The sequence below is a fragment of the Monodelphis domestica genome, chromosome 4 (assembly GCF_027887165.1).
Source record: "Monodelphis domestica isolate mMonDom1 chromosome 4, mMonDom1.pri, whole genome shotgun sequence".
NCBI lineage: Eukaryota > Metazoa > Chordata > Mammalia > Didelphimorphia > Didelphidae > Monodelphis > Monodelphis domestica.
Window position 1 is genome coordinate 412409985 of NC_077230.1, and position 24844 is coordinate 412434828.

Sequence of the window (24844 nt, forward strand, 5' to 3'; positions counted from 1 at the left end):
TTGGAAAATTGATCGGGCAGAAGGCACCCTTGGAGAAAATCAGCCATAATAGGGCCTGACAAGTTAATTATCTCCTTGTTTTCTGAGCAGCATTGCTAGGAAGACACTCCTAGGGAGCTAGCCTACTGCTCATCCCTCTCCTAGGGGGGACAGGCTTATTCAAAGAGGGCCTTTCATTCCCTAATCCACTTCATACATCTTCCCAATGGTCCCCATTCAGGGAAACACTAGAATGCCCAGTAGGCTTGAGAAAATAGGTTGGCTCTAGATGAACAAATTTATATCCTAGAAAAACCTTCCTCAGTTCTCCCTTTCCAAAGTTTTCTCTTACAAAGCACGACAGAAGGAAAGCTAATTTTCCTTCCATCTTAGAATTAATACTGTGTATTGGTGCCAAGGCAGAAGAGCAGGAAGGCTAGGCAATGGGGGTGAAGTGCCCAGGGTCACCCAGCTAGGACATATTTGAGACCAGATTGGAATCCAAGATATCCTATCTCTAGCCCTGACTCTCAATCGCCCATCCAAATTCCTTCTGATTCTTCCTTACTCTTTAGCCATAGCATTTGATTCTCAACTCTCCTCTAGCTTCTAAAAAACAAACTTTGTACCAATCCCTTCAAGAACTGTTCTCTGCTAATTCTTTCTAAAATGTAAATGGCTAACAGCTCAATATGCTATTGCCTGTAGGTAATATTTTATTTTTATTATTTTTAAATAAAAAGAGAAATGTATTAATTTGGAAGGTAATGTTGAATCTGGCCAGGAGGGCAGCATAGGTGGAAGCCTGCCTCCTAGGTTGTAGGTAATATTTTAACAAGAGATCCCTGGAAGATCAGAGGGTGGAGTAGGGTAGTAATAAGGTACTTCTCCCCAAGGCTGAAGCAAGAGGAGATGCTTTTGGCAGGAGATTCATATCTAAAGAGACAATACTACTTAATGGAAATGATGTTCACTTGGGGGTCCCCAGATGACAACTTAGCTCTGCTATTCATAGCCTGTGTGATAGTGGACAATGCACTTCCCCTACCCTCACCTCAATTTCCTCATCCATAAAATGAAGGAGTTGAACTTTCTGTCTTTGTATGTCTAGCACCTAACACAGTGTCAGGCACATAGTAGGTATTTTTAAAAGGCTTGTTGATTGATCAATAAGGGGCCTTCCAATTATAAGCCAAAATGAGCCAAAACATTCCTCTTAGAGATGTATGTTCAAGTATGTGTATGTATGAATGGGCTTACACATATGTGTATATTTGTCATGGATGCACGTTCAATATCACAGTGCTGGCCACCCCAGCAGAGATCCTCCTCCACTTCAAAGTAAGAGACAAAATATGATATGGTGTTTGGGAAATTGAGAAGGGGGCTAACTGGCTCCTAGGAGGAGACTTCTCTGTCCAGGAAGAATGGGCAAAGAAGGGATGAGCTTTTCCCTCCCCCAATAATTCTCCCTCCCATCCCCAATTCCAAGGAGAGGAGGGGAGCATTCAAGCACAAGGTACAAAACAAACTCCAAATGTCCATAAGGGAATGAGGGTAGGGAGATGATGGAAATTGGAATCTACAAAAATAGGGTAAATTGAGTCATCATCCAGCTTGCAGAAGAATTTAGGTAGTTTCCTGCATTGCCCCCAGCAGGTGCCTATCCCCGGTTGTTTCTTGTCCATCACACAGCTGAGGCCCCTGGTCCCTGGGTTGAGTCCCAGACTCTGAAGATTCTATTTGTTTGTAGCTTCTGCCTTCTGGGCCCAGCAGCTCACTTACCATCAATGCCGAGCACCTCCTTACTCTTGTTCTCCAGGCAAGGCTCAAATTGCTCGATGATGTTCAGGCAGTACTCCTTGGTTACATCTGTCATCTAGAATGAAACCGTCATAGAACCATCAGTCCACTAGAGGCTTGCTGGTCCTCACTCATCACCAGCACCTTCCAGGGGGCAAGCACAGTGTCCCAGACTTGGGTCACCCAGCCAAATCCTCCATCTAGGACCATCAGCAGCTGGGGAGTCACAGCCAGCCCCTGCCCTTTCCTCTCCCTTAGGGGAGTCTGACCATTTCTCTGAAAGGCCCATGAGCTCAGGCCATGGGGCAAAGCCAAGACGGACTGAGGTCAATAAGACGATTGATTAATGACCCTCATGTATAGACCTGACTGGCTTTAGAGAGCCAGAGAGACAAGCAATGAATCAGAGTCAGGGGCTTTGTAGGGAAGAAGAGGAGGATCAATAAGAATTAGGCAGGTAATATATGTTTGGCGGGGAAAGAAGTGAAGTTGCTCCGTTTGTGCCCAGTCCTCCCATGGCTCTCTATCCCCTGAGCCACCGGGCTGCCTCTGGGAATGGTCCTAAAATATAGAATGGGATTGGAGGGAGGGGAGCAGGTGTAGGACTTTAAATCATCTTCTTTTACATCTATGGACACTGAGGACCTTATATCAACTCACAGAGAGACTGGGTTAATTCAGGATGAGAAGGGGTAAAAATGGCCTTCCTAACTTTTTTAAAAACCATTTTCTTCTGTCTCAGAATCAATACAAGTATCAATTCCAAAGTGGAAGAGTTCTTGTAAAGTCTAGGCAATTGGGATGAAGTGACTTGCCCAGGATCACACATATAGGAAGAGTCCAAGACCAGATTTAAGCCCAGGCTGGACCTCCCAACTCTAGGTCTGGTTCTCACTCCACTGAGCCACCTCGCTGCCCCTATTCCTAACTTTTGAACATAGTGAGCAGGTAGAGGAGTTCTCCAGTTGTGCTGTCTTTTGATGTAGGGAACTTTCAATGAAGTTGTAAGAACCCTCTTTGCTTCAGTTTACCCATATAGACAGAGAGGGCAGAGAAGATCACAAAAAAATAAGAGGGGACATCAACAGCCCTCTAGTTTAATACCCACATTCCATAGATGATGAAATGGAGAACCAAAGAGGCCAAGCAACTTGCCCAAAGTCATTCAGATAGCAAATGGCAGAGCCAGGACCTGAGTTTGAATCCCAGCTCTACTTTTTTCCCCTATGGTTTGTCTTTTGAGTTAGTGGGCCTTGGCATGGATAGGCAGCCTGGCTGGGAGCTGGGTGCCAGCTGTGATTACTCTAGCTCATCGCATCTTACAACTAAGAGTTCATTTTCTCTCTCTTGACAACGAAAGGAATCAATAGCTGGGCCAGACAGTAATATCTTTGTTGCTCTGAAAAGACATTCGTGGCCTTACTCTCTGGCAGATGGGACCAGTGGACTGTCAAAGATCAGGAACAGGAGAAGAATAGAGTGAAACAAATCAGCAGAGTCAGGGAGGGGAAGATTTCCAATGTGTTCCAAGCTTCTACAGTCTCTACCATTCTCTCTGAGCTGCTCTCCTCAAATCCAAGGGAAGGAAACATTCTCCCTCTCCCATCTCTTCAAACCCACTGTCCTTGGTCCTTCTGGCTACCTTCAGAGCCTACTTTCCATAACCTCCATCTAAATCCCCAAGTTTTCCCAGGAAAGGAGGGCTTTCAAGGAACAAGGCAAGAGAAAGAAGGGTTTAGGACAAAAGAAAAGTCTAGCCTTCTTTCCCCGATGGGAATGAGCTTAGGGCACTCATTACCCCAAGGTGTGGCATAAGCTAGAAATAGAAACAGGGTTAAGAAGGGATTAGATAACCTAACAGCCAGCATCAACACCTGCCTAAGCTTCTCCATCCTCTGGCAAGTTCCATCCCTCTCCCTCTCTCCCCCCTCTTTTTCCCTCCCTCTCTCCCTCTCTCCCTCTCTCCCTCCCTCCCTCTCTCTCCCTCTCTCTCCCTCTCTCTTTCTCTCTCTCTCTCTCTCTCTCTCTCTCTCTCTCTCTCTCTCTCTCTCTTTCTCTCTCTCTTTCTCTCTCTCTCTCACCCCTCTCCTTTTTTTAAACTCTTACCTAACTACCTAACATCTTACAATCAATACTGTGTATTGATTCCAAGGCAGAAGAGCAGTAAGGGCTAGGCAGTGGGGGTCAAATGACTTGCCCAGGCCACACAGCTAGGAAGAGTCTAAGGTCAGTTTTGAACTCAGGACCTCCTGTCTCTGGTCCTAGCACTCTATTCACTGAGCCTCCCACCTCCCCCCCCCCCCCAATCAGTATTCTCTTAAAGGAAAAATCCATTAATTTATTCCAGGATGCTTGGTGTCAGAACCATCACCAGGACGGAGTAGTTGGAAATTTTCCCCAGAGTACCAACATGGGGGTGAAGGGATTTTTAAAAGCATTTATTAAGACCTTACAATTTGTCAAAGCCCAGGGAAACAAAGGGGGAAATTAGGCAGTATAGTCAATAAAGCACTGGTTCTGGAGTCAGGAGGACTTGAATTCAAATTTGACTTCAGCTATTTTCCTAGCTATGTGATCTTGGGCAAGTCACTTAACACCATTTGCCTCAGTTTCTTCATCTGTAAAATAAATTAGAGAAAGAAATGGTGAACTATGACAGCATCTTTGCCAAGAAAACCCCAAATAGTGCCACAAAGACTCACAATTGAAATGACTCAAAAACAAGGAAACAAAGGAGACAATGACAGTAATTCAATGTCCTGGAAATGGAACACTGACTTGAGAGTCAGAAGACTGAGGTTTGAATCCAGACTTGGCAACATACTAGTTTTGGGACATTGGGCAAGACAGGTGATTTCTCTAGACCTCAGTTTCCTCCTCTTTAAAATGAAGGGATTTAGATTAGATGACTTCAAAGGATTCTTTCTGACTCAAAATCCTTTGTTTCTGGGACCTTATGAATAAGGTCGGTGCAGTACTGTGGGAAAGAACAATGATTTTAGAGTCTGAAGAACTAGTTTCAAATCTCTTCTTCATCTCTTATTATAGAGGTAAGGAGAAACCCCTTCTCCTCTTCAGGCCTCAGTTTCCCTTTCTGCAAAAAGAGAGGCTTGGACTAGATGACCTCTGAAACCTATGCCAGCTCTAGCTGCATGAGCCTGTGACCATAAGTTGCTTGCTCAAGACCAAAGTCACACTGCTGATAAACAGATGGTAGAAGGAAGCAGGGACCTTTGGGATTTTTGATTCTATGGGTCAATGGTACTGTTTTGGTTTGATCCAGGACTTGGGTTGATCTCTAGGGGGAAAGGCACTAATTCATGACTGCCCCATCTCCCTCAAATATGGAGGGAAAAAACAGGAAATAATGTGCTAGACTCAGGAGGCACTGTGCCAGTCTAGGGCTATAAGTGGGGAAGACACAGAAAACTGAGGGGCATGGGGCAGAGACAAGAGACTTCTGGTCCTTCTGCCTCCCTAATACAGCTGGATCTGGGCTAGGAACAACCCCCTCCCCCCATGTCTGTGCAGGGTGCTCAACCTAGAATCCATGAAATTGAAAACTGTTCTGAGAACTGTATTTCCATCTAATTCATTTCTTTTTAATCTTAGGGATTTTATTTTAAGCACTGAAAAACATGAGTCCAGGAATGGGTAAATAGGCTTCACTAGGGTCCATGCTGCAAAGACTCTGAACTCCTGCCTTAAAGAAGCATCCCCCTTTACCCTGAAACCCACCATCATTCTCTTAAAGGAAAGAATTCTCCTCCTGCCAAAAGGCTCCCTCTAAGTAGCAACCACTGAGAAGGAACAGGCTAAGCAGCTGGAAAATGAGTCCTCTTGCCACTCATCCTACAGGTTCTCATGAATATGTAGATCAGGTCAGGACTACGGGAGAACCAGGCAAGAATCAGAACTGTCTCCCAGGGGCATCAAGGGGCTCCTGAACTTCCAAGGTTCCAGACCCAAGCAGATTCACCAGACATACTGGCCAAGGAAGAGGCAACAAAGGGATTTTTTAAATAGCTGCTACCTGGCTCAGGGAATAGCTCTAAGCTATTCTGCTTCTGGAAGGGAGTCCAAGATCGACGACTTCTACCTTTCCATAAAAAGGCTGAAAAGTGATAAAGAATTTCAGTGATATTTGACAGGGACTCTTTCTTAAGAGCAATTCATGAAATAAAAATGAAGCAAAGAACCAGCCAGTGGTAGGAAAGCCAGGGAGATTTGGGATAACGACTTAATCGGCACATTTGGTACTTTCCTCTAGGGTTGGTGCCTGTTAAGATTTAATGGAAGGAAGCCTGGGAGAGAGCCCATCTGCAGTGAGGAAGGTCTGTTCTACTCGGGTAGTACAAGCCCTAGGGGGAGCAGAAGGATGGGTCTGGATCTTCTCTAGAGCATAGCAAACATGCGGGTCAGGAGACAAGACAAACAGCTACTCCTTGGATGCAGCTGCTCACATCGGTCATCAATCTGCAGCACACCCAGGCAGCAACTCCCCAAGTGTGCTGGGAGATGTGTTTCCTGCTTGTTCCCTGACAGTTCATAAATAATCAGAAATAACATTCTGGGAGCCCCAGGGAGGCGCCATGTTGGATTATCGAACTTGCAAATTCTGGAGCTAGATCTCCAAATACTGGGACTCTTTAAAAAAACTTTCCCCCATTTAATAGGACTGGCACAGGGTACCTAGAAGTTAAGAGGTGAATTCCTGGGGCAAGGGTCCCAAACCCTAAAGGGATTGGCCTTTGGAAGAGTTGGGTTCTTTCTCAAAGTCTGCCAATTCTCTTAATTCATGACCTTGGGCATGTTCCTTCCCTCAGATTCCCCCCAAAACATTGAATATGATAGATCTGGTCTAACCTCATTGTTTTACAAGATAGGAAATCTGAACACAGGAGAAAGAAGTGACTTGTTTAATTGCCCAGTGAGTGAAGGGCAGAGCTTCAAAAGTTAGTAGGGAGAGTTAACACATTGGACAGCCAAGGTCCAAAAAGATTCTGATAGGTTAGAATAAAAAGAGAATATGGTGTTGTTCCATTGTGTCTGACTCTCGGTGGCTCCATTTGGGGTTTTCTTGGCAAAGATACTGGAGTGGAGTGGTTGGTCATGTCCTTCTCTAGCTCATTTTACAGATGAGGAAATGGAGGCAAACAGGGTCAAGTGACTTACTAAAGGTCACCCAAGCTAATAAGTGAGGCCAGATTTGAATATAGAAAGATGAGTCTTCCTGACTCCAATCCCTGCACTATATCCTTTGGGCCACTTAATTGCCCTGAAGAATATGTAGTTGGGATTAACATGCACATGGGTTTAAGACCTCATCTTCCTGTGGACATGATGTATAAAGTTATTGGGTTATTTGAAAAATATCTGGGGGTTTTCAGTCCTTCTTAATTCTAGTGCCTTCCCATGGTTCATTCTTTCCTATTTCTCTAATAAATAGCTTCTTTTTACATATTTGTTTTTTCCCCCGTTGACTGCAAGTTCTTTGAGGACAAGTATTACCTTTTGTTTCTTTGTATCCCCATTGCTTAGCACAATGCCAGGCATATAGATGATGCTTGCTGATAGAGAGTAGATTGCAAGTACAAAGGAAATCAGCAGTATCATGGAGCAACCCCAAAATAAAAAAAGTGAATGGGAGCTTGGTTTGCATTAAGAAAGGCAGAGCTTCCAGCAGTAAGGAGGGGATAGCCCCACAGTACTCTACCATGGTTGGACCACAACTGGGATATCATGTTCAGTTAGAGACTAGAGTGTCCAGGATGGCATAGAGGCTTCTGTCCATGTAATAGGAGAAACTCTTGAAGGAACTGGGACTGTTAGTCTAGAGAAGACTCAAGGAAGGCATGAGAACTAGCTTTCGGTATCTGAAAGGCTGTCAAGTGGCTCAGGGATTTGCCCTCTTCTTGTGGGTCCCTGAGGGCAGAACTAGGAGCTATGGCTAGGAGTTGGGAAGCAGATTTAGTCCGGAGGTCAGGAAAAACTTCTCACCAGTTCAAGCTGTCCCCAGGTGAAAGGGACTGTCTTAAACAGGTGACTCTGCCTCCTTGGAGATCTTCAAACAGTGTCTGGATCTATCTGGATGGTGGAGGAGGGATTCTACACTGACTACTGCCATGGGTTGACCTAGATGGCTGCTGAGATCCCTTCCACTCTGAGCCTCTGTAATCTCGAGTTTAGGACCAGAACTTTGGTCCCCCAAAACTCAGGTGACTGCCCCAGGCTGCCCTGTCCTCTGAAACCTGCCTGCCTGCCAAGGATTCTGAGAGGATTGGCATGCCTTTAATGGAGAGGAAAAGAAGGAGTGTGATTTCCATTCAAGGCAGCCTGGCCATTGGGCTATCGTCATTATCAGCCTCCTGTGGTCATTTTTAATGCCAAGAGAACCCTGGAAAATCCAGCCATGGTGCCTTACTTATCACACTTGGGCCATTCAAAAAACATGGAGGTATATGGTAAGGGGTCCCAAATAAAGGGTAGATGCTCCCTCAGGCTGGGCACAGACAGATCTCAAAGCACTACCTGTCCCTGCTGTTGCCTCCTGCCTTTCTCTTTAGCTAAAACTTGCTCCCATCCCAATTAATAGTGCTCTGAGCTAGGGACCCTCCTCAAGTCACACACACACCCACACACACACACACAATCCTCTTGAAAGTAAAGAAGCTGGAGCAGGGCTGAAGCTCAGTGCTAGTGGGTGAAGAAAGCTCCAGACGATATTCCCCTCTCCATGCCACCAATTGGGTAGGACCCAGAAAAAACAGTCTGCCTGTCATCAAAAGTTTAAAGGCAAAAGTTCTTAATCTGGAGTCTGAGAACTTTTAAAATAGTATTTTGATAACAGAAGTAGCTAGGTAGCAGAGTGGATCAGGAAGACCTTACTTAGTTCAAATCTTGCCTCAGACATTTACTAACTGTGTGACCCTAGAAAAGTCATTTCTCACCTCCATTTCCTCAGTTGTAAATATGGATAATTTGATAACTATCTCCCAGGGTTGTTGTGAAGATAAAATGAGGTATTTGTAAGACATTTAGCAGAATGCCTGGAACATAGGAGACTTTTAATAAATCCTTTATTTTTCTTTCTTCTCTCCTTCCTTCCCTCTTCTTTAAAAAAAAACCCTTGCCTTCTGTCTGTATTGATTCCAAGGCAGAAAGAACCCTAAGGGCTAGGCAGTTGTGGTTAAATGACTTGCCCAAGTCACACAGATAGATTTGATTTGAACCCAGGACCTCCTCTCTTCAGGCCTCTTAATCCACTAGCTGCCCCATCTTTCTTTTTTTCTTCTTTCCTCCTTTCCCTTTGTTCTTTCCTTCCTTCCCTCTCATTCTTCCCTTCCTTCCTTCCCTTCCTACCCTTCCTTTTCTTCCTTCCCTCCCTCCCTTACTCCCTTCCTTCCCTCCCTCTCTTTCTTCTCAATCCTGTTTATTTTATTTTATGCATTTAAAATCATTATTCTGAGGAGTCTAAGCTTCACAAGACTGCCCAAGAGGTCCATAGGGTGAGCACACACAAACACGTTGAAAACCTCTTCTCTAAGGGCTCAACCCACACTACCTCAAGAGCTTGTATCATTTCTTTCCCCTTCCTCCTTTTCAGTAAAGGCCCCACAAAGGTTCTTCAAGGCCAAAATTTCCTCTAGGATAAAAATATAAACTCCTCTGCTTGGCTTTTAGGAGCTAGAACTGATTTCTAGCCTCAAATACCTCCCCTTTATTTTACAGAGGAGGAAACTGAGACTTTGAGAGGTTAAAAGCCTTCCCAATTGGGCTCCATTGCACCCTTCCATGCTTGTTGTAATTACTCTATCAAACCGGCCCTTCTTCCATGCTCCTATATCTGAATTCAGCTCCCATCTCTATGAATGGGTCATTCCCAGATTCGAAGATATTCCCTCACCTCACTCCTCTCTCTTAGAATTCTCAGTTTCTCTACAAGCTTATTCTACATGAGGATTCTTCTGACCCCTTCAGCCCCAATTACAAATACCTTCCCACTCCAAATATTGTTATTTGTAGGTTTCTTAGTAATTTATCTATTTCTAGGTTGTTTCATCTCTTTAGAATGTAAGTTCCTAGGGTAGCTGGGTAGCTCCATGGATTGAGAACCAGGTCACAAGATGGGAGATCCTGGGTTCAAATATGGTCTCAGATACTTCCTAGCTGTGTGACCCTGGGCAAGTCACTTCACAATATAGAGTATTGATTCTAAGATGGAAGATAAGGGTTTAAAGGGAAAAAAATAATGTAAGCTCCTTGAGGGCAGCAACTATTTGACTTTTGTCTTTGTATCCTCAGCAGCAAGCATAGAGCCTGGTATTTGGCAAGCACTTGGCAATTTTTTTATTTCTGCCATGTTCTCACCATCAGGATGAGCAAGGACCCCACAGGCACCTCATAAAGAAGCCAATGATAAATAGTCCAGGGTTGAAAATAAGCCATCGGGGGATAACGGCCAAGTATGACTCATGACATAATCACTTCTAAATGAGTGGGGACACTTGGGCCCTGCAACCAGAATTAATCCATTTTTTTTTTATCCTGAGAAAATTTTGCTAATATTTATTAGCCTTTTGTTGGATAAAGATTTCATGGAAGGTGTTGAGTCATTCAAGTATGCTCAACTTACACAATTTTGACTCAGTCATGGCCTGATGGATAAACTTTCAGTTCAAAATAATAAGCCAAAATGATAAATATTTGCTTAAAAAACCCAGATATCTTCAATCTCTTTAGAACAACAAATAGTGTATTGTCATAGTAGGATAGTAAATTTGGGATTCCTTGTAACTCTAGTATTGTCTGTCCATCCAAAATGTGTTTATATAACTGATTTGTTTGAAAGAAATATAATTTAAAATGGGAACTCGGGCATTATCTATTTTTTAAACCCTTATTTTATATTCTGACTTTAAGACAGAAGGGCAAGTCTAGGCAAACGGAGTTAAATGACTTTCCCAGGGTCACAGAGCCAAGAAGAAGTGAATTCACGTCCTCCTGACTCCAGGTTTAATCCTCTATCCACTGAGCCATCTACCTGCCATGGCATTATCTATTAAAAATAGAGGAGTCAAGCCCTTATGGATTAGAGCTATTGGTCCCTTGCTTGGGCTCTTCCCCCAACTCATCCTCAGGAGGCACCTCAAGGGCTGAACAAAGCCAGGTGCCTATAGAGGTCTAGTATGAATAGCAGCCAATGCTCTTACCTCCCCTCACCCCCACAGGGCTTTGGGGATCTGCTTGTTCATTAGGTACTGAGCTGCCTTCAAAAGTCAGTGCCTTGATGTCCCTGTGTGACTGTGTCCCTGTGTTGTCAGCTGAGTTGTGAGCTCCCTGGGAGAAAGGAGAATCTGTCTATGGCTCCCCCAGAGAGCTGAGGAGGCAGTTCAAGCTCCATAAATGTTTGTTTTCAATAAACATTTATTGATGAACTGCTCTGGGAGGTAGCGCAGTGCAGGGGCTGGTGTGTAGGACTAGGAGTCGGAAAGAGCTGAGTAAAAACCCATCTCTTATAGGAATACTTGGGGAACTAGCTAGAACTTAGCTCTTCCTCCTCCTCCTCCTCTTCCTCCTTCTTTCCTTCCCTCCCCCCCCAAAAAAAACTATGGCTCATCCACTTAACACTGGGTGACCATTGGCAAATGATTGAACCTTTCTCATCCTTACTAGGTTGGACATGATGATCTCTAAGCCCCCTTGTAGCTACTCTGGACAGCTACATGGTGCAAGGGCTGGTTTCTGGACCAGGAGGCTAGAAGACCTGGGTGGAAATTTCTTCTCTGACCCTTTCTTGTTGAGCAACCTTCAGGAAGAATCCTTTCCTTGTCTTCCTCATTGGCTAGTGCCTTTCCTCTGAGATTGCCTTCCGCCTACACTATATATGTCTTGCATTTACCTAGTTATTTGCACATCTGCTGTCTCCCTTAGAAAATAAGGTCCTGGGGGAGGGACTGTTTTTTGGCTTTTCTAGAACACCTCAGGGCTTGATACAGTGCCCGGCACATAAGAAGTGTCTAATAATTGACTGACAAATTGCCCTGTGCCCCATGAGATCAAAGATCTAGGGGGAGGGACCTCAGATGACCTCTAGCTCAACTTCCCCATTTTACAGCTAAGGAAACTGAGGCTCAAAGAGATGACTTAAGATCATAAGTCTTGAACTGGAAGGGACCTCAGAGGTCACCTAGACTGACATCTTCATTTTAGAGCTGAGGAAATAGCAGCCAAGGGATGGAAGATGACTGTTTGATCCCCTCTCCCCATCCCAGGCTCCCCCTCTCGCCCTTCCAAGTCCCAGTCACCTTCTGTTCCACTTCCAAGAAGCGCTTCAAATCCTCTGTGTCCAGATGGTCCTTGTGGTTGCTGTAAGTGAGCATGAGCAGATAAAGGTCCCGGCGGGTAGACATCATCTTGTAAAAGGCGCAGAACTCGTCAAAGCCCAGCGTGCCCTGGTTGTCATCTGTGTCTGCCTCCTGGAACATAAAGAGCCACATGGGGTATGACCCTACATGAACTCAGGTCCTCCTCCTTGTCCTCTCCTCTGGCTCTGACATTTAATATTGTGTGACCTTGGTCAAGTCACATAACATCTCCTTAGGGGGTTGGTTGGATGTAAAGATCTCTGTGATCCCATCTAACCCTAAACATTCTGTTCCTATGACCTGAACTGGATTATTCTTGAAGTAGTCTAAGAGCTCAGAGAAGAGGAAAGTTTAGAAAGGATGAGAGAAATTAGAGGAGGCTTCCATATATTTGTGCTGTCTTGGAAAATGGGTACTATTATCGGGGGAGTTGGAAGAGGGACAGAGGTGAGGAATAGAAACAGACTGATGGAAATAAGAGAGATGTTAGGTTCATTTTTTTTTCTCTAGGAATACCGAGAAGAAGGAGAAGGAAGGAAACCATCCCGATTGGAGCCAATGGATTCAGGTAAAATAGACTGGACTTAAGCCATTCTCTGCCCAAATATTCTCCCTTTTACAAGAAGCAAGCCCCATTGACCCATGACTAAGGGGACCTTAAATCTGTAAGCTTAAGCTCTCTCCTTTCCTCAGAGAAGTAGGGGTCTATGGGTGCTGAATGGTGCATATCATGTCAGATGCTCTCAACTTCAGTTGCTTCTGCTTAACTGTTTTTCTTTGTTAAAAGGAGAGACTCACCAGGTGGTGGTAGAAGTGGGGTATATACAGAGGTGATGATGGCACAGAAACAAAAGGCATCAGTAAAATGGATTAAAAACTAAAATAGGGAGGGAGAGAGCAAGAGAACGTGGATTACAAAATGACAGAAAATGAGTATTAAAAATGGAATCAACATGTAATCTGGAAGAAAATAAAAAAAACTAAAACAAAAGCAAGAGAAATATATGCTTCAAGTTCTTATTTTTTAACTCATGATTCGGATCTGAGGGTCAAACTCAGGAACCCAAGATAGAAGTAGGGAGGAGAGGCAGTAAGCCAGCATATTGAAATCTAAGAAGACTTTGCTTTTATTATTTTTTTTAAAGCCTCACCTTCTATTTTAGAATCAGTACTAAGTATTTGTTCCAAGGCAGAAGAGTGGGCTAAGCAATGAGAGTCAAGTGACTTGCCCAGGGTCACACAGCTAGGAAGTGTCTGAGGTCATATTTGAACCCAGGACCTCCCATCTCTAAGCCTGGCTCTCCATCCAAGGAGCCACCCAGCTGCACCCATGACTTTGCTTTTAGGTTAGTTTCACTTTGAGATCCACATCAGATTCGGATCTGGGCAAAAGACAAAGAAGAGATTCCCACCCTGAGCCAAAGCAACAAGACACTTTCTAGTCTGACCAGCAAGCTGGATGCTAAAAAAATCACATCTGGTCTCCAGCTCTGCCTCTGAAATCCTCCTTCATTAAAATGCTAATTAAAAGTTGCTACTCATCAATTATAAACACGTGGAGACCCAGGAGGTTCGGAGCCCTCCCTCAAAGCCCAATTCTCCCAATAAAATCAGGAGCCGGCCAATTCTCAGCTCTCAATCCCTAATTATTTGGATAGTGGCTGCCATCCATCTAGATGGAAATTTGACAGGATTCCTGAGCAGGGGTACATGCAATGACTCTGCCTGGGTCAACCTGCTTCTCCCCCAGCCTTTCACATCAGTATTCAGGCCAATGCAGAGCTCAAATTGTATTACAGGCTGCACCTGACTGCTGCTGCAGCAGCCTTCCACTTAATAACATTCATTCTGGCCAATCGCTGTCATTGCGCCGCTAACACACAAAACCCTGATTGTGTTTCTAGTGTCCTAGAGCATCAGCTTCACATCCTATTAGGTGCCCTTGTACATAATGGCACGATTTACTGCATTGGCCCAGCTCTTTGTTCGGAAAGGTCTTTCCCCAAGAACATCCAAGTACATTCTGGCTGTCCAAAAGAATCAAGAAATAAAATTGGTTTTCTTGTCCTTCCTGGTGCTGTGTCCTGCAGTGAGTGCTGCCCTTGAATTCAGAAGACCCAGGTTCAAATCTCAACTTGACTCTTTGCTAGCTGTGTGACTTGGCTCAAGGCTCTTTCTTTCTCTGGTCTCCAGGTGTAACCTCTTTAAAATGAGGAGGGCTGGCCTCCAAATAACCTCAAAATTTCCTTCCAGTTCTAAATTTATGATCCCATGGGCCTAAGGAAGTTGCTCAGCCAAATGATCTTCCCATATGGTCAATATTTTGTGGGTTTGGGGCAATTGGACAAAGTCACCAGTAAGGAGCCTGGGCCAAGCTTCACTTTGGCTTACAGAGAGTCTAAATGTTATCACTACAAATACTTAAAGGATTTGAGATTTGACTGTGTACAGAGAACTCCCAGTGTGGAAGCTCCCTCATGAATATAGATTTCAACCCTTTGTAGATCTATATATAAATCAGTAAGCACGTGTCTATTATAAGGCAGGTTAAGAAGCACAGTAGATAGACCACTGGGTCCAGGATCAGAAAGGTCTTAGACATTTATTGGCTGTGTGACCCTAGGCAACTCATTTAATCCTGTTAGCCTCAGTTTCCTCATCTGTTAAATGAGTTAGGAAGGAAATGGCAAACTACTTCAGTGTTTTTTCACTGCCAAGAAAACCCTAAATAGGGTCACAAAGAGTTGGACATGAGTGAAACAACTATGATAAATGCTAAAGATATAAAAACTAAAACCTGCCACATTCCTCAGAGCTTACATTCTGTGATAATTCTAGATAATAATACAAGATAGAACACAAAGTTCCCTCAGTATCTCATTTGAACTTCATACTTCTGTAAGACAGATATTACAGATTTTTCTTACCCTCCTTTGACCAACAAAGAAGCAGAGCTTTTAGAGTTTTTCTGACTCCAACACCAGCACTTTAAGGAAAATGCCAGGGAAAAGGAGAAAGGGGTGGATGAGAGAGAAAGATAGGGGATTATGGAAATCTAAGTATCAGAGGGAAAGTGACTTAACCAGCATCACAAGTTATTCCTTGAGTTAGAAACTGTTACAAGTTAGATAAGAATAAATCACATTTTAATAATGCTTTAAACGTTTTATATACTTTGAGATCCAGCTCTATTATTTAAAAGGTATGTGATTTGGGGCTATTTAGGTTTCTCAGGGACTCAGTTTTCAACTCTGTTAAATGAGGGAGATTACTTAGATGGTCCCTAAGGGCTCTTCCAAGTTCTCCCATTATTCTGCTTCCCCTCAGCACCTGTGGTTAGAGATAGCAGAGAAAGGAAGCCATGTAATCCACCCCAACTCTGATCACCTTTCAACTGAAGCTCCCCAAATGGCAATGTGTGAAGGGAAAATATAACTGTGCTAGAGTGGACTGGCTTCTAGTCTCCTGTCTGAACCTAACTTTACGTGCATACTTGAGCAAATTGCTTTCCTTCTCTGGACATCAGCTTTCTCATCTGAAAAGTGAGAAGGGCTAGACTAGGTTCCTTTTTGGTCCCTTCTAGCCCTAGATCTATGATGCTATAATTCTCTTCTTTTCTATCACTAGTAATTCAGTCAATCAATAACCATTTAATAAGCATCCACTATCTTCCAGTCATTGTGCTAAGTGCTGGGGATGGAAATAAGAAAAAGAAAGATGGTTCCTGCCTTCAAGGTACTTATACTCCAATGGGGTAAGACAATCCACAAAAAGAAACTGAAAATAGTGGGGGTGGGGATGTAACAGCTGTCAGAGATGATAAATAAGTCAAAAGGAGAGCAGTCAAAGGATGGAGAGCTCTCTACTCTGTCCTCTTTCAGATGTGTCCCAGGGCCAGAGGGGACTGATGAGTTAGAACTACAAAGGCTGGTGTGATCTTAAAGGATGATGAGGTTCCTGTTATATATATGAGGATAATACAACGTGCAAATGCCCCCTATCCCTACTAGGAAGAGGGATTTCAGCAAGAAATAGGTGCTCAGACCTAGAAGATAGAATCATTGCTCTTCACTGAAGGAAGATGTAAAAATACCAAGGTGTAGGACACAGTGAGCAAAGTACTATCCATGGAGTCAGAAGACCCTTAGATTTCAACCTTGCTTACTCTCTGTGTGACTTTGGCCAAGTCCTTTGAACCTTAGTTTCCTTCTTGGTCAAATGAAGAGATTTCACAGAGAGTTGGTCTTTGAGGTCTCTTTCAACTCTAGAATCATGATCCTAGGATAAGAAAGTAAAGACCTTGATTTTCTAAATCTACTAATCTTTAGAAAGCAGTCCAACTTCTTCATATCTGAAAATGTTAAGGAGCTGGAAAATATGCAGACTATATTGTTCATATTGCACAGATTTGTTCATGAGGCAGCCCAAATGAGTAGGATATGATGGAGAATGAACCCACTAGGGAACACCATGATCTCACCCATGATCAAGGCTGTAGAAGCAGAGGACCAGAAGAGCCAATTAGCTACATGTGTGTCTCAGTGGAGACCAGGACTCTCTCATCCCTGCTACTCACTGAAATCCAACAGGAGCCAAACACCAAGGGAAAATTTCATCCTGCTTAGGGGTCTTTTCAAAGTTTAAGATGCTAGACAAAACACAACTGCAAAGTTTTGAGATGATTAGATGAGTTTCTCAAGTCATATAAGTAATTCACACAGAGGAGATGAGAGAATGAATAAACTGGCTGGGGAAAGAGTAATGTTATCTTGAATCTCAATAAATGGAGTTTAAACCCAGGGGTCCTTTGACTCCAAAGCTAGCCCTCTTCTCATAACCCTAATATCAAAGGGGAAATGTGACTATCTTCTAAAGCCAGATGTCTACTTCCTGATGAAATCCCTCTTCTTGAGGACAATAGCACAGCAGATAGAACAATGGGATTGGAATCAGAAAGACTCATCTTCATGATTTCAAATCCAGCCTCAGACACTTATTAGCTATATAACTCTGGGCAAGTCACTTAACCTGCTGGTGTCAGTTTCCTCATCTGTAAAATGAGTTAGAGAAGGAGATGGCAAGCTACTCTAGTATCTCTGCCAAGAAAATCTCCAAAAGGAGTCATGAAGAGCTGGGCACAAAAATACGCGCTAGAATACAATAGTGTGTCAGATGTGGAATGACACATTATATGTCAGATTGAGTAAGAAAATTTATATCAGGTTTTATATGAAACATGCTATTAGGGGCAGCTAGGTAGCTCAGTGGATTGAGAACCATGTCTAGATATGGGAAATCCTGGGTTCAAATCTGTTCTCAGATACGTCTTAGATGTATGACCCTGGGCAAGTCACTTGTCTAGCTCTTCTGCCTTGGAATCAACATACAATATTGATTCTAAGACAAAAGGTAAAGATTTTTATTTTTAAAATCTTTGTTAGAAGGGATGGATAGCACTCTGAAGAAGGAAAAAACATATTTGGAAATTAAGGTAATGAAAAAACAAAAGCTTTAACAACATTTAAAAAAGAAACTATGATAATGCAAACTCCAACAACAGGGAAATGGGTTCGAGTCAAGAACACATGTGATAACCAGTGGAATCATGCGCGGCTATGGGAGAGGGAAAGGCGGGGGGGGGGGGGGGAGGGGAGGGGAGGAAAAGAAAACGATCTTTGTTTCCAGTGAATAATGTATGAAAACGACCAAATAAAATAATATTAAAATTAAAAAAAAATAAATCAAAAAAAAAAAGAAACTATGAGGGAAAGAGCACTAGCTTTTGATGTCACAAGACTTGGATTCACATTCTAGGTCTAACAACTATAACCTGTGGGATTTTTCAAGTCACTTAACCTCTTAGGATTTCAATTTATTCATGGGTAAAATGAGGGGGTTAGACAAGATGATCTCTGAGGTCCATTGAAGTTCTAAATATATACTCTGTATGATTTGTGCTCTGTATAGTAGCATGTGACCAATAAGTCTCTTCTAAGTAATTGATTCCACCAGACTCTCTACTATGTGGATCATAATAGTATGGTCATTTAGCAATGAGTCATAGAGTCTTAGTTAATTCATCCCCTAATGAAACCACAAATCACATCTACACCATCCATCCTGCCTGGGCTCTCTACAGTAGCTGACCCTGATAACAACATGTTGTTTCTTTTTTTTTTAAACTTCTATCTTCCATCTTAGAAGAATACTGCGTATTGGTTCCAAAGCAGAAGAGTGGTAAGGGCTAAGCAATGGGGGTTAAGTGACTTGCCCAGGGTCACACAGCTAGGAAGTATCTGAGACTGGATTTCAACCCAGGACCTCCTGTCTCTAGTTTTGGCTCTCAATCCACTGAGCTATCCAGCTGCCCCCAACCTGTTGTTTCTTAAATATTTTTTCTTCCTTTGACCTCTATGACACTGTGCTTTCCTCATCCTCTTACTTTTAGCAATCATTCCTATTTTCTCAGTATATTGTTTCTTCCATTTCTCCTCTGACTATAAACATTTCCCCAAATTCCACCTTCCCTGTTTTTCTCTAATTTCTGTCATGGCAATTTCATCTATTATAACTTAAATCATAGTATCATTAAAGGGAATGATACCAAGATCTAATAGAAATTTTTAAAGGCAGTAGAATGACATGCTAATTTCTGGTCAGATGTAGGGTCTGATCATATAAAGGTAAAATGATGGATATCACTGTTATCATCTGCTTAATGAAAAGTCTGAACAAGAGATATCTGTAGAAAACGAGGGAAGCTTGTTCCTCATCCAGAAAGAGCCCAAAGCCAGAAAGGGAAAGAACACAAATGAAAACTTCACCCTGTAAAACTGGACCCTTAGCAGTTTCTCAGTCATTAAACAGAGGCAACCTGACCTGAGAGGGATTCTAGACATGAGAAATTCCTTCCACCAAGACTCTCAGAATTAACAAGCTCTGGGTCTTAATAAAAGATTTATCAAGTGGCCCATTATAGACAAAACCATCTATCAGGTCCTGTCACTCTGGATAACTGAGCCAGACCAGGAACAAACCCAGAGTAGAGATTGTTTGCTGTGTAAGCAGACACAAAAGAGAAGGCCACTAGGTGCTTTTTCCCATTGACAGCTTCCTAGGTGTACATGGTGATCTTTCATTACAGCTCAGTCCTCGCATCTTCTTGTAACGAGACAGTCCCATTGCTTCCATGTACATGTGTGGTTGAAATCTGAAGCTGTCAGTGAAGATCCATCAGTCAGTGAGAAAAGGCCACACGCTGGGTCTAAAGCTAGCTATCAGCACCATGGATAGGGGTCAGAACCATGGACAGCAACTAACACCTTCTGAGAGAGTCCAATTCCTCTACTCCCAGCTATTAGCAGTTCCCCTATGGGAAGAGTTAAGAAGAAAAGCTGAGATGACAGTAACCCTTCTAGCCACTGGCCTCATCAAAGCAACGTCTAAAAATTCACTCATTCTGAAAAGGCAACACATAACACAATTCAGAATGGCCCGAAGGATCACATATGAAACACAATTCAGTTTTAACACTTATTAAGCACCAAAAGCATCAGGGTCTATCCTATGCTTATAAAATAATATGACCCTGAAGCTGCTTTAGAGAAGCTTAAAACCTAATGGGTGTGGGGAGGCAACTGGGTGGCTCAGGGGATTGAGAGCCAGGCCTAGAGATGGGAGGTCCTGAACTCAAATTTGGCCTCAGACACTCCCTAGCTGTGTGATCCTGAGCAAGTCACTTTACCCCCCATTGCCTACCCCTTACCACTCTTTTGTCTTGGAACCAATACTTAGTATTGATTCTAAGATGGAATGTAGGGTTAAAAAGAGCCGGTAGGGGTTGATTAGGAGATACTTGTCACTGAAAGCCAGAGAATGCTTCCAGAAGGAGCTGAGTGAGATCTGAGCTGAGCCTTAAAGGAAGGAAATTTCAATAGTGGATAAGAGATAGTAATGGGGGGGGGCAGCTAGGTAGCTCAGTGGATTGAGAATTAGGCCCAGAGATGGGAGGTTCTGGGTTCAAATCTGGCCTCAGACACTTCCCAGCTATGTGACCCTGGGCAAGTAACTTGACCCCCATTGGCTAGCCCTTACCACTCTTCTGCCTTGGAGCCAACACACAGTATTGACTCCAAGATGGAAGGTGAGGGTTAAAAAAAAAGAGATAGTAATGGAGAATCCATTTCAGGAAAGCTGTGAGTAAAGACAGGGGAGGGCAAAAAGGGCTGTTATGTGATAATGATGGAAAAATAGATTGGAAGTCGGATTGTGAAAGGGAGAGAAGAAGCATTTGTTAAGTGCTTACTATGTGCCAGGGCTTGTGCTAAGTGCTTTACAAATATTACTCATTTGAACTTCACAATCTTGGGAGGTAGGTGCTATTACTAGCCTCATTTTACAGATGAGGAAACTGAAGCAAACTGAGGTTAACTGTCTTTCCCAGGTTGACACAGCTAGTAAGAGTCTGAGGCTGGATTTGAATTCATCTTCCTTTAAAACAAATTCAAACTCTATTGGCATGGATGGGCTAAAACAGATTGGGGGGAACTGGCAGGTGTCCAATCTGTCAATAAATTAGAGAATGTTTCTTTCAAGCACATGAAGACTTCTCTTGGCAGAATGGGTAGATGAGAACAATTTGTTCCAATGGCCATGAAGGTGGCTGAAGCATGCTCTGTGTCGAGCTTAAAGCTTGGACATTTAAGATCCCAAGGCATACTGGGCCATCACCAGTTATTTTGACTTTTGTCCTGTCACTAGACTTTGACGATCCATTAAACAATCAACAAATATTTATTAAGTTCCTACAGTGTGATCAGTACTGGGAAATCCATAAACAAAAATGAAGGTCCCTGGTTCTTACAGTCTAGAAGATGAGGCAACATAAATTCATTTATCTATCTATATCTAGATAGACACACACACACATATATATAATGTATATTAAAGTTAATTTGCCTTTTAAGACAAAAATAAAAATACTAATCTTCTCTCTTAGAATCAATACTGTGAATTGATTCCAAGGCAGGAGAGCACTAAGGGTCAGAAAACTGGGGTTAAGTGAGTTGCCCAGGATGATACAAGTAAGAAGTGTCTGAGGCAATACTGGAACCCAGGACTTTCCATCTCCCGGTCTGGATCTCTATTCAGGGTCACTTAGCTGCTCCATTGATGTCAGTTTAATGAATGCTTTTATTTTCCATACTACTAACTCAATCCTTGACTGACACCACCCACCTCAGCCTCTTCTCCCCTCTGGTTGAAGGGCTGGAAATAGAGTGCCAAATTTCCCAATTCCTTCCTTTATAGAGGCAGAAACTGGACTCTCAGCTCATTCTACTTTGCATCTGCTGCTATGCCTGGTTTCAACTTCATAGGAGATGCTCTTCTTCCTCACTGCACTTTCTGCCTTTATTAGATTGGAAGCTCCTGGAAGGCAGGGACCACATCTCTATTTATTATGTTCCCAGCACTTAGCATGGTGCTTGGTACATTGAAGACACTTAATAGAGGTTCAATGTATTGGATCATATTCTAGAACTTATTCCTGTATCTTGACAGGCAGCATTGTGCAGTAGATAAGAATATTAAACTTGAAATAAGAAAATCTTTATTTTAAAACCCACCTGACACTTCCTAGCTGTGTGATCTTGGGCAACTCATTCAATGGAGCTACAAGGGAAAATCACTATATGTGGAGCAATGGGATTTGAGTTCAAAGCCAGGGTGGGTTATTTGCTATCTATATGACTTTGGGTAAGTCATTTCTTGTTTCTATTCATAAGGAAAATGATAGAGTTTAAGCAGATGACCTCCAAAGGAGCCACAGCTACTGAAGAACCAGAAAAGAAAGCTGGGAAATGGGAATAATATCTGCACCACCTATTTGGAAGGGCTATAAAATGTAAGCTCCTTGAAGGCAGTGATTCATCATTTTAACTTGTGTCCCTAGTGCCTAGCTTCCTAACTTTGTGGCCAAATTCTGAGACTCAAATGAATTAATGTGAGGAAAAAGTGTGGTGCATATTTTAAGTACTGTCCATGTACCTATTATTCTGGTTTTTTAAATCTGCTCAATGTCATTTTATTTTCTTGACCTGGATCAGGGTGACTTTCTGGCCCATTTCCAAGCCAGCAGCACCACATACACATAATAAAGCTGATGAACAAAAAGACTGGATGAAGAGGATGAGAATATGGTACAGTAGGAGGTCTGACTGAAGACAGTACCTCCAAAGACCCCTTCTGATGTAGCCATAAAATGGCATTTATTTTCAAAACGAGACGTGCCAGAAGATCAAAGCCCAGGCCCATTTTTTAAATGCCTAGTGTTGAATTAGAGCCCATTACAGTAATAAACCACCCTGCAATCGAGCCAGCAAGAGGGCATTAATTAGAAAATTAAGCCCCATGGGTGACTGATTGTATTGAGTCCCTTTTAGGATGTAACAAGTCTTTCCACAATATATTAATTTTAATGAAACTATATTCCATTCTCTCTTTAGCCAAATACACAGAGTTCTATCTTGATTAGGCAATTCAGGATGGTCTAAATAATATCAAGATTTTTCTTCAACAGAATTAGTATTAATTACACAAGCAATTCATCAGAGCTTTGCTTGAGAGCTCATCTTCTTAGGGCAAGGCTGCTGATTGCTGCTCTATCCCCAAGGCAAGGAGCAAAGCCCAGTATTCTTCAGAGATGCCTGCCACCCTGGCTGAACTCTTGCCTTTATCCACACATTCCTGACAGTCCCACTCATTTGCAAATTGGCAGACTAATTCCTTCCAACTTATAGACGAGAGACATGAAAATGTTGGCAGAGTGGGCTGCAAGAGCAGTTTCTTGCCTTTCATTGAGAGCTGGAGATCCTGCAGCTGCATCTGTGCCCTCAGGGAGGACCAGCTTTCATTTTATTTTCTTCTCTTTCCAGCCTCTGGTGGCAGCCTCACTATGCCAGTGGCTTCTAGGGAAGGGCTCAACAATGATCAAATCACATTCTTGCTTCTGCCTCCAGAGATTAGGCTAAGGAGGAGATGGTCCCACTCTTCTCTGACCTGATCAGACCCTCTCTGGAAGACTGTGTTCCCCTAATTATTAAAAAAGGAGTTTGGATTATTTTATCTTTCAGATCCTTTTCAACTTAGACATAATCAAGTCATATTTGTTAAATGCCTACTATGAGCTGGGTACTATGCCTCTGACTTATTCCCCTTGACTATCCATGACATTTGATCACTCTCTTCTTTGCCTTTACATGGGTTGTCCCCCATGTCTGGAAGATCTTGGGCACTACATTTCAGAAAGCAAGGTTATTGTTAACTTGATTAACAACTAGACTCAAAGAACTTTAAATTCTCAGTGGATAGAGACAGGTTTGGAAACAGGAAGTTCTAGGTTCAAAGCAGATACTTCCTAGCTGTATGACCCTGGGCAAGTCACTTAACCCCCATTGCCTAGCTCTTACCACTCTTCTGCCTTGAAATCAATACATAGTATTCATTCTCAGACAGAAGGTAAGGGTTTTAGAAAAAATCATGTTGAATATATTACTTTGGGCTGGTGATTTATTCTTTCTGGACTTTCATTTGTTTAAAAACATGTTATGATTGAGGTCCCTTTAAATTCTGGCAATTAGACAACACACATACTTATTTAATGCCTACTTACTACAATATTAATAATGATGATGATGGCTAATATTTATATAGCACCTACTATGTCTCAGGAACTGGGACTTTACAATTTTTATCTCATTTGGTTTTTTATCTTTAGCTTTGCTATTTATTTTTAAAATATTTTCACACGGTTACATGACTCATGCTCTCTCCCTCCCCTCTATCCTTCCCCCTCCCAGAGTTGACAAGCAATTCCACACAACCTATTTCCATATTATTCATTTTTGTATTAGAGTAATATTCTAAAACCTAAACTCCAAATCATTTACTCTATTATCGCATCTGTTGTTCAGCCATTTAGTCATACCCAACTCTTCATAATCCTGTGGACCAATACTGTCCAGGGGGTTTTCTTGGCAAAGATACTGGAGTGGTTTACCATTTCCTTCTTTAGTGGATTAAGACCAACAGAGGTTACGTGACTTGCCCAGGGTCACATAATGAGTAAGGGCTAGATCTGAATTCAGGTCTTCCTGACTCCAGGCTCAGTGCTCTATTTATTCACTGAGGCATCTAGCTACCCTGAGAGGTAGTTGCTAATATTCCATTTTACAGAGGAGGAAACTGAGGCAAAGGTTAAAATGACATCATGAGTTCATAGCTAGTAAATATCTGAGACCAAACTTGAATTCAGGTCTTCCTGATCCCAGGCTTAGTACTCTATTCACTGAGGCATCTAGCTACCCTGAGAGGTAGTTGCTAATATTCCATTTAACAGAGGAGGAAACTGAGGCAAAGGTTAAAATGACTTATCATGAGTTCATAGCTAGTAAATATCTGAGACCAAACTTGAATTCAGGTCTTCCTGATCCTAGGCTTAGTGCTCTATTCACTGAGGCATCTAGCTGCCCTGAGAGGCAGTTGCTAATATTATTCCATTTTTACAGAGGAGGAAACTGAGGCAAAGGTTAAAATGACTTGTCATGGGCTCACATAGGTAATAAGTATCTGAGACCAAATCTGAATTCAGGTCTTCCTGACTCAAGGCTCAGTTCTCTCTCCTAGTCCTGGTGACA

At 42.7% G+C, this 24844-nt stretch overlaps 1 protein-coding gene across 2 annotated transcripts in view; it reads right to left on the reverse strand.

Moving 5' to 3' along the window:
* PLCH2 (phospholipase C eta 2) overlaps positions 1 to 24844 on the reverse strand; it is a 124291-nt gene that overhangs the window by 78862 nt on the left and 20585 nt on the right. For both annotated transcript variants that reach the window (XM_056795979.1, XM_056795978.1), the window contains 2 exons: positions 12090 to 12260; positions 1765 to 1858 (listed from right to left, as the gene is read on the reverse strand). In XM_056795979.1, the coding sequence (XP_056651957.1) occupies positions 1765 to 1858; positions 12090 to 12260 (265 nt within the window). The remainder of the gene's footprint in view (positions 1 to 1764; positions 1859 to 12089; positions 12261 to 24844) is intronic.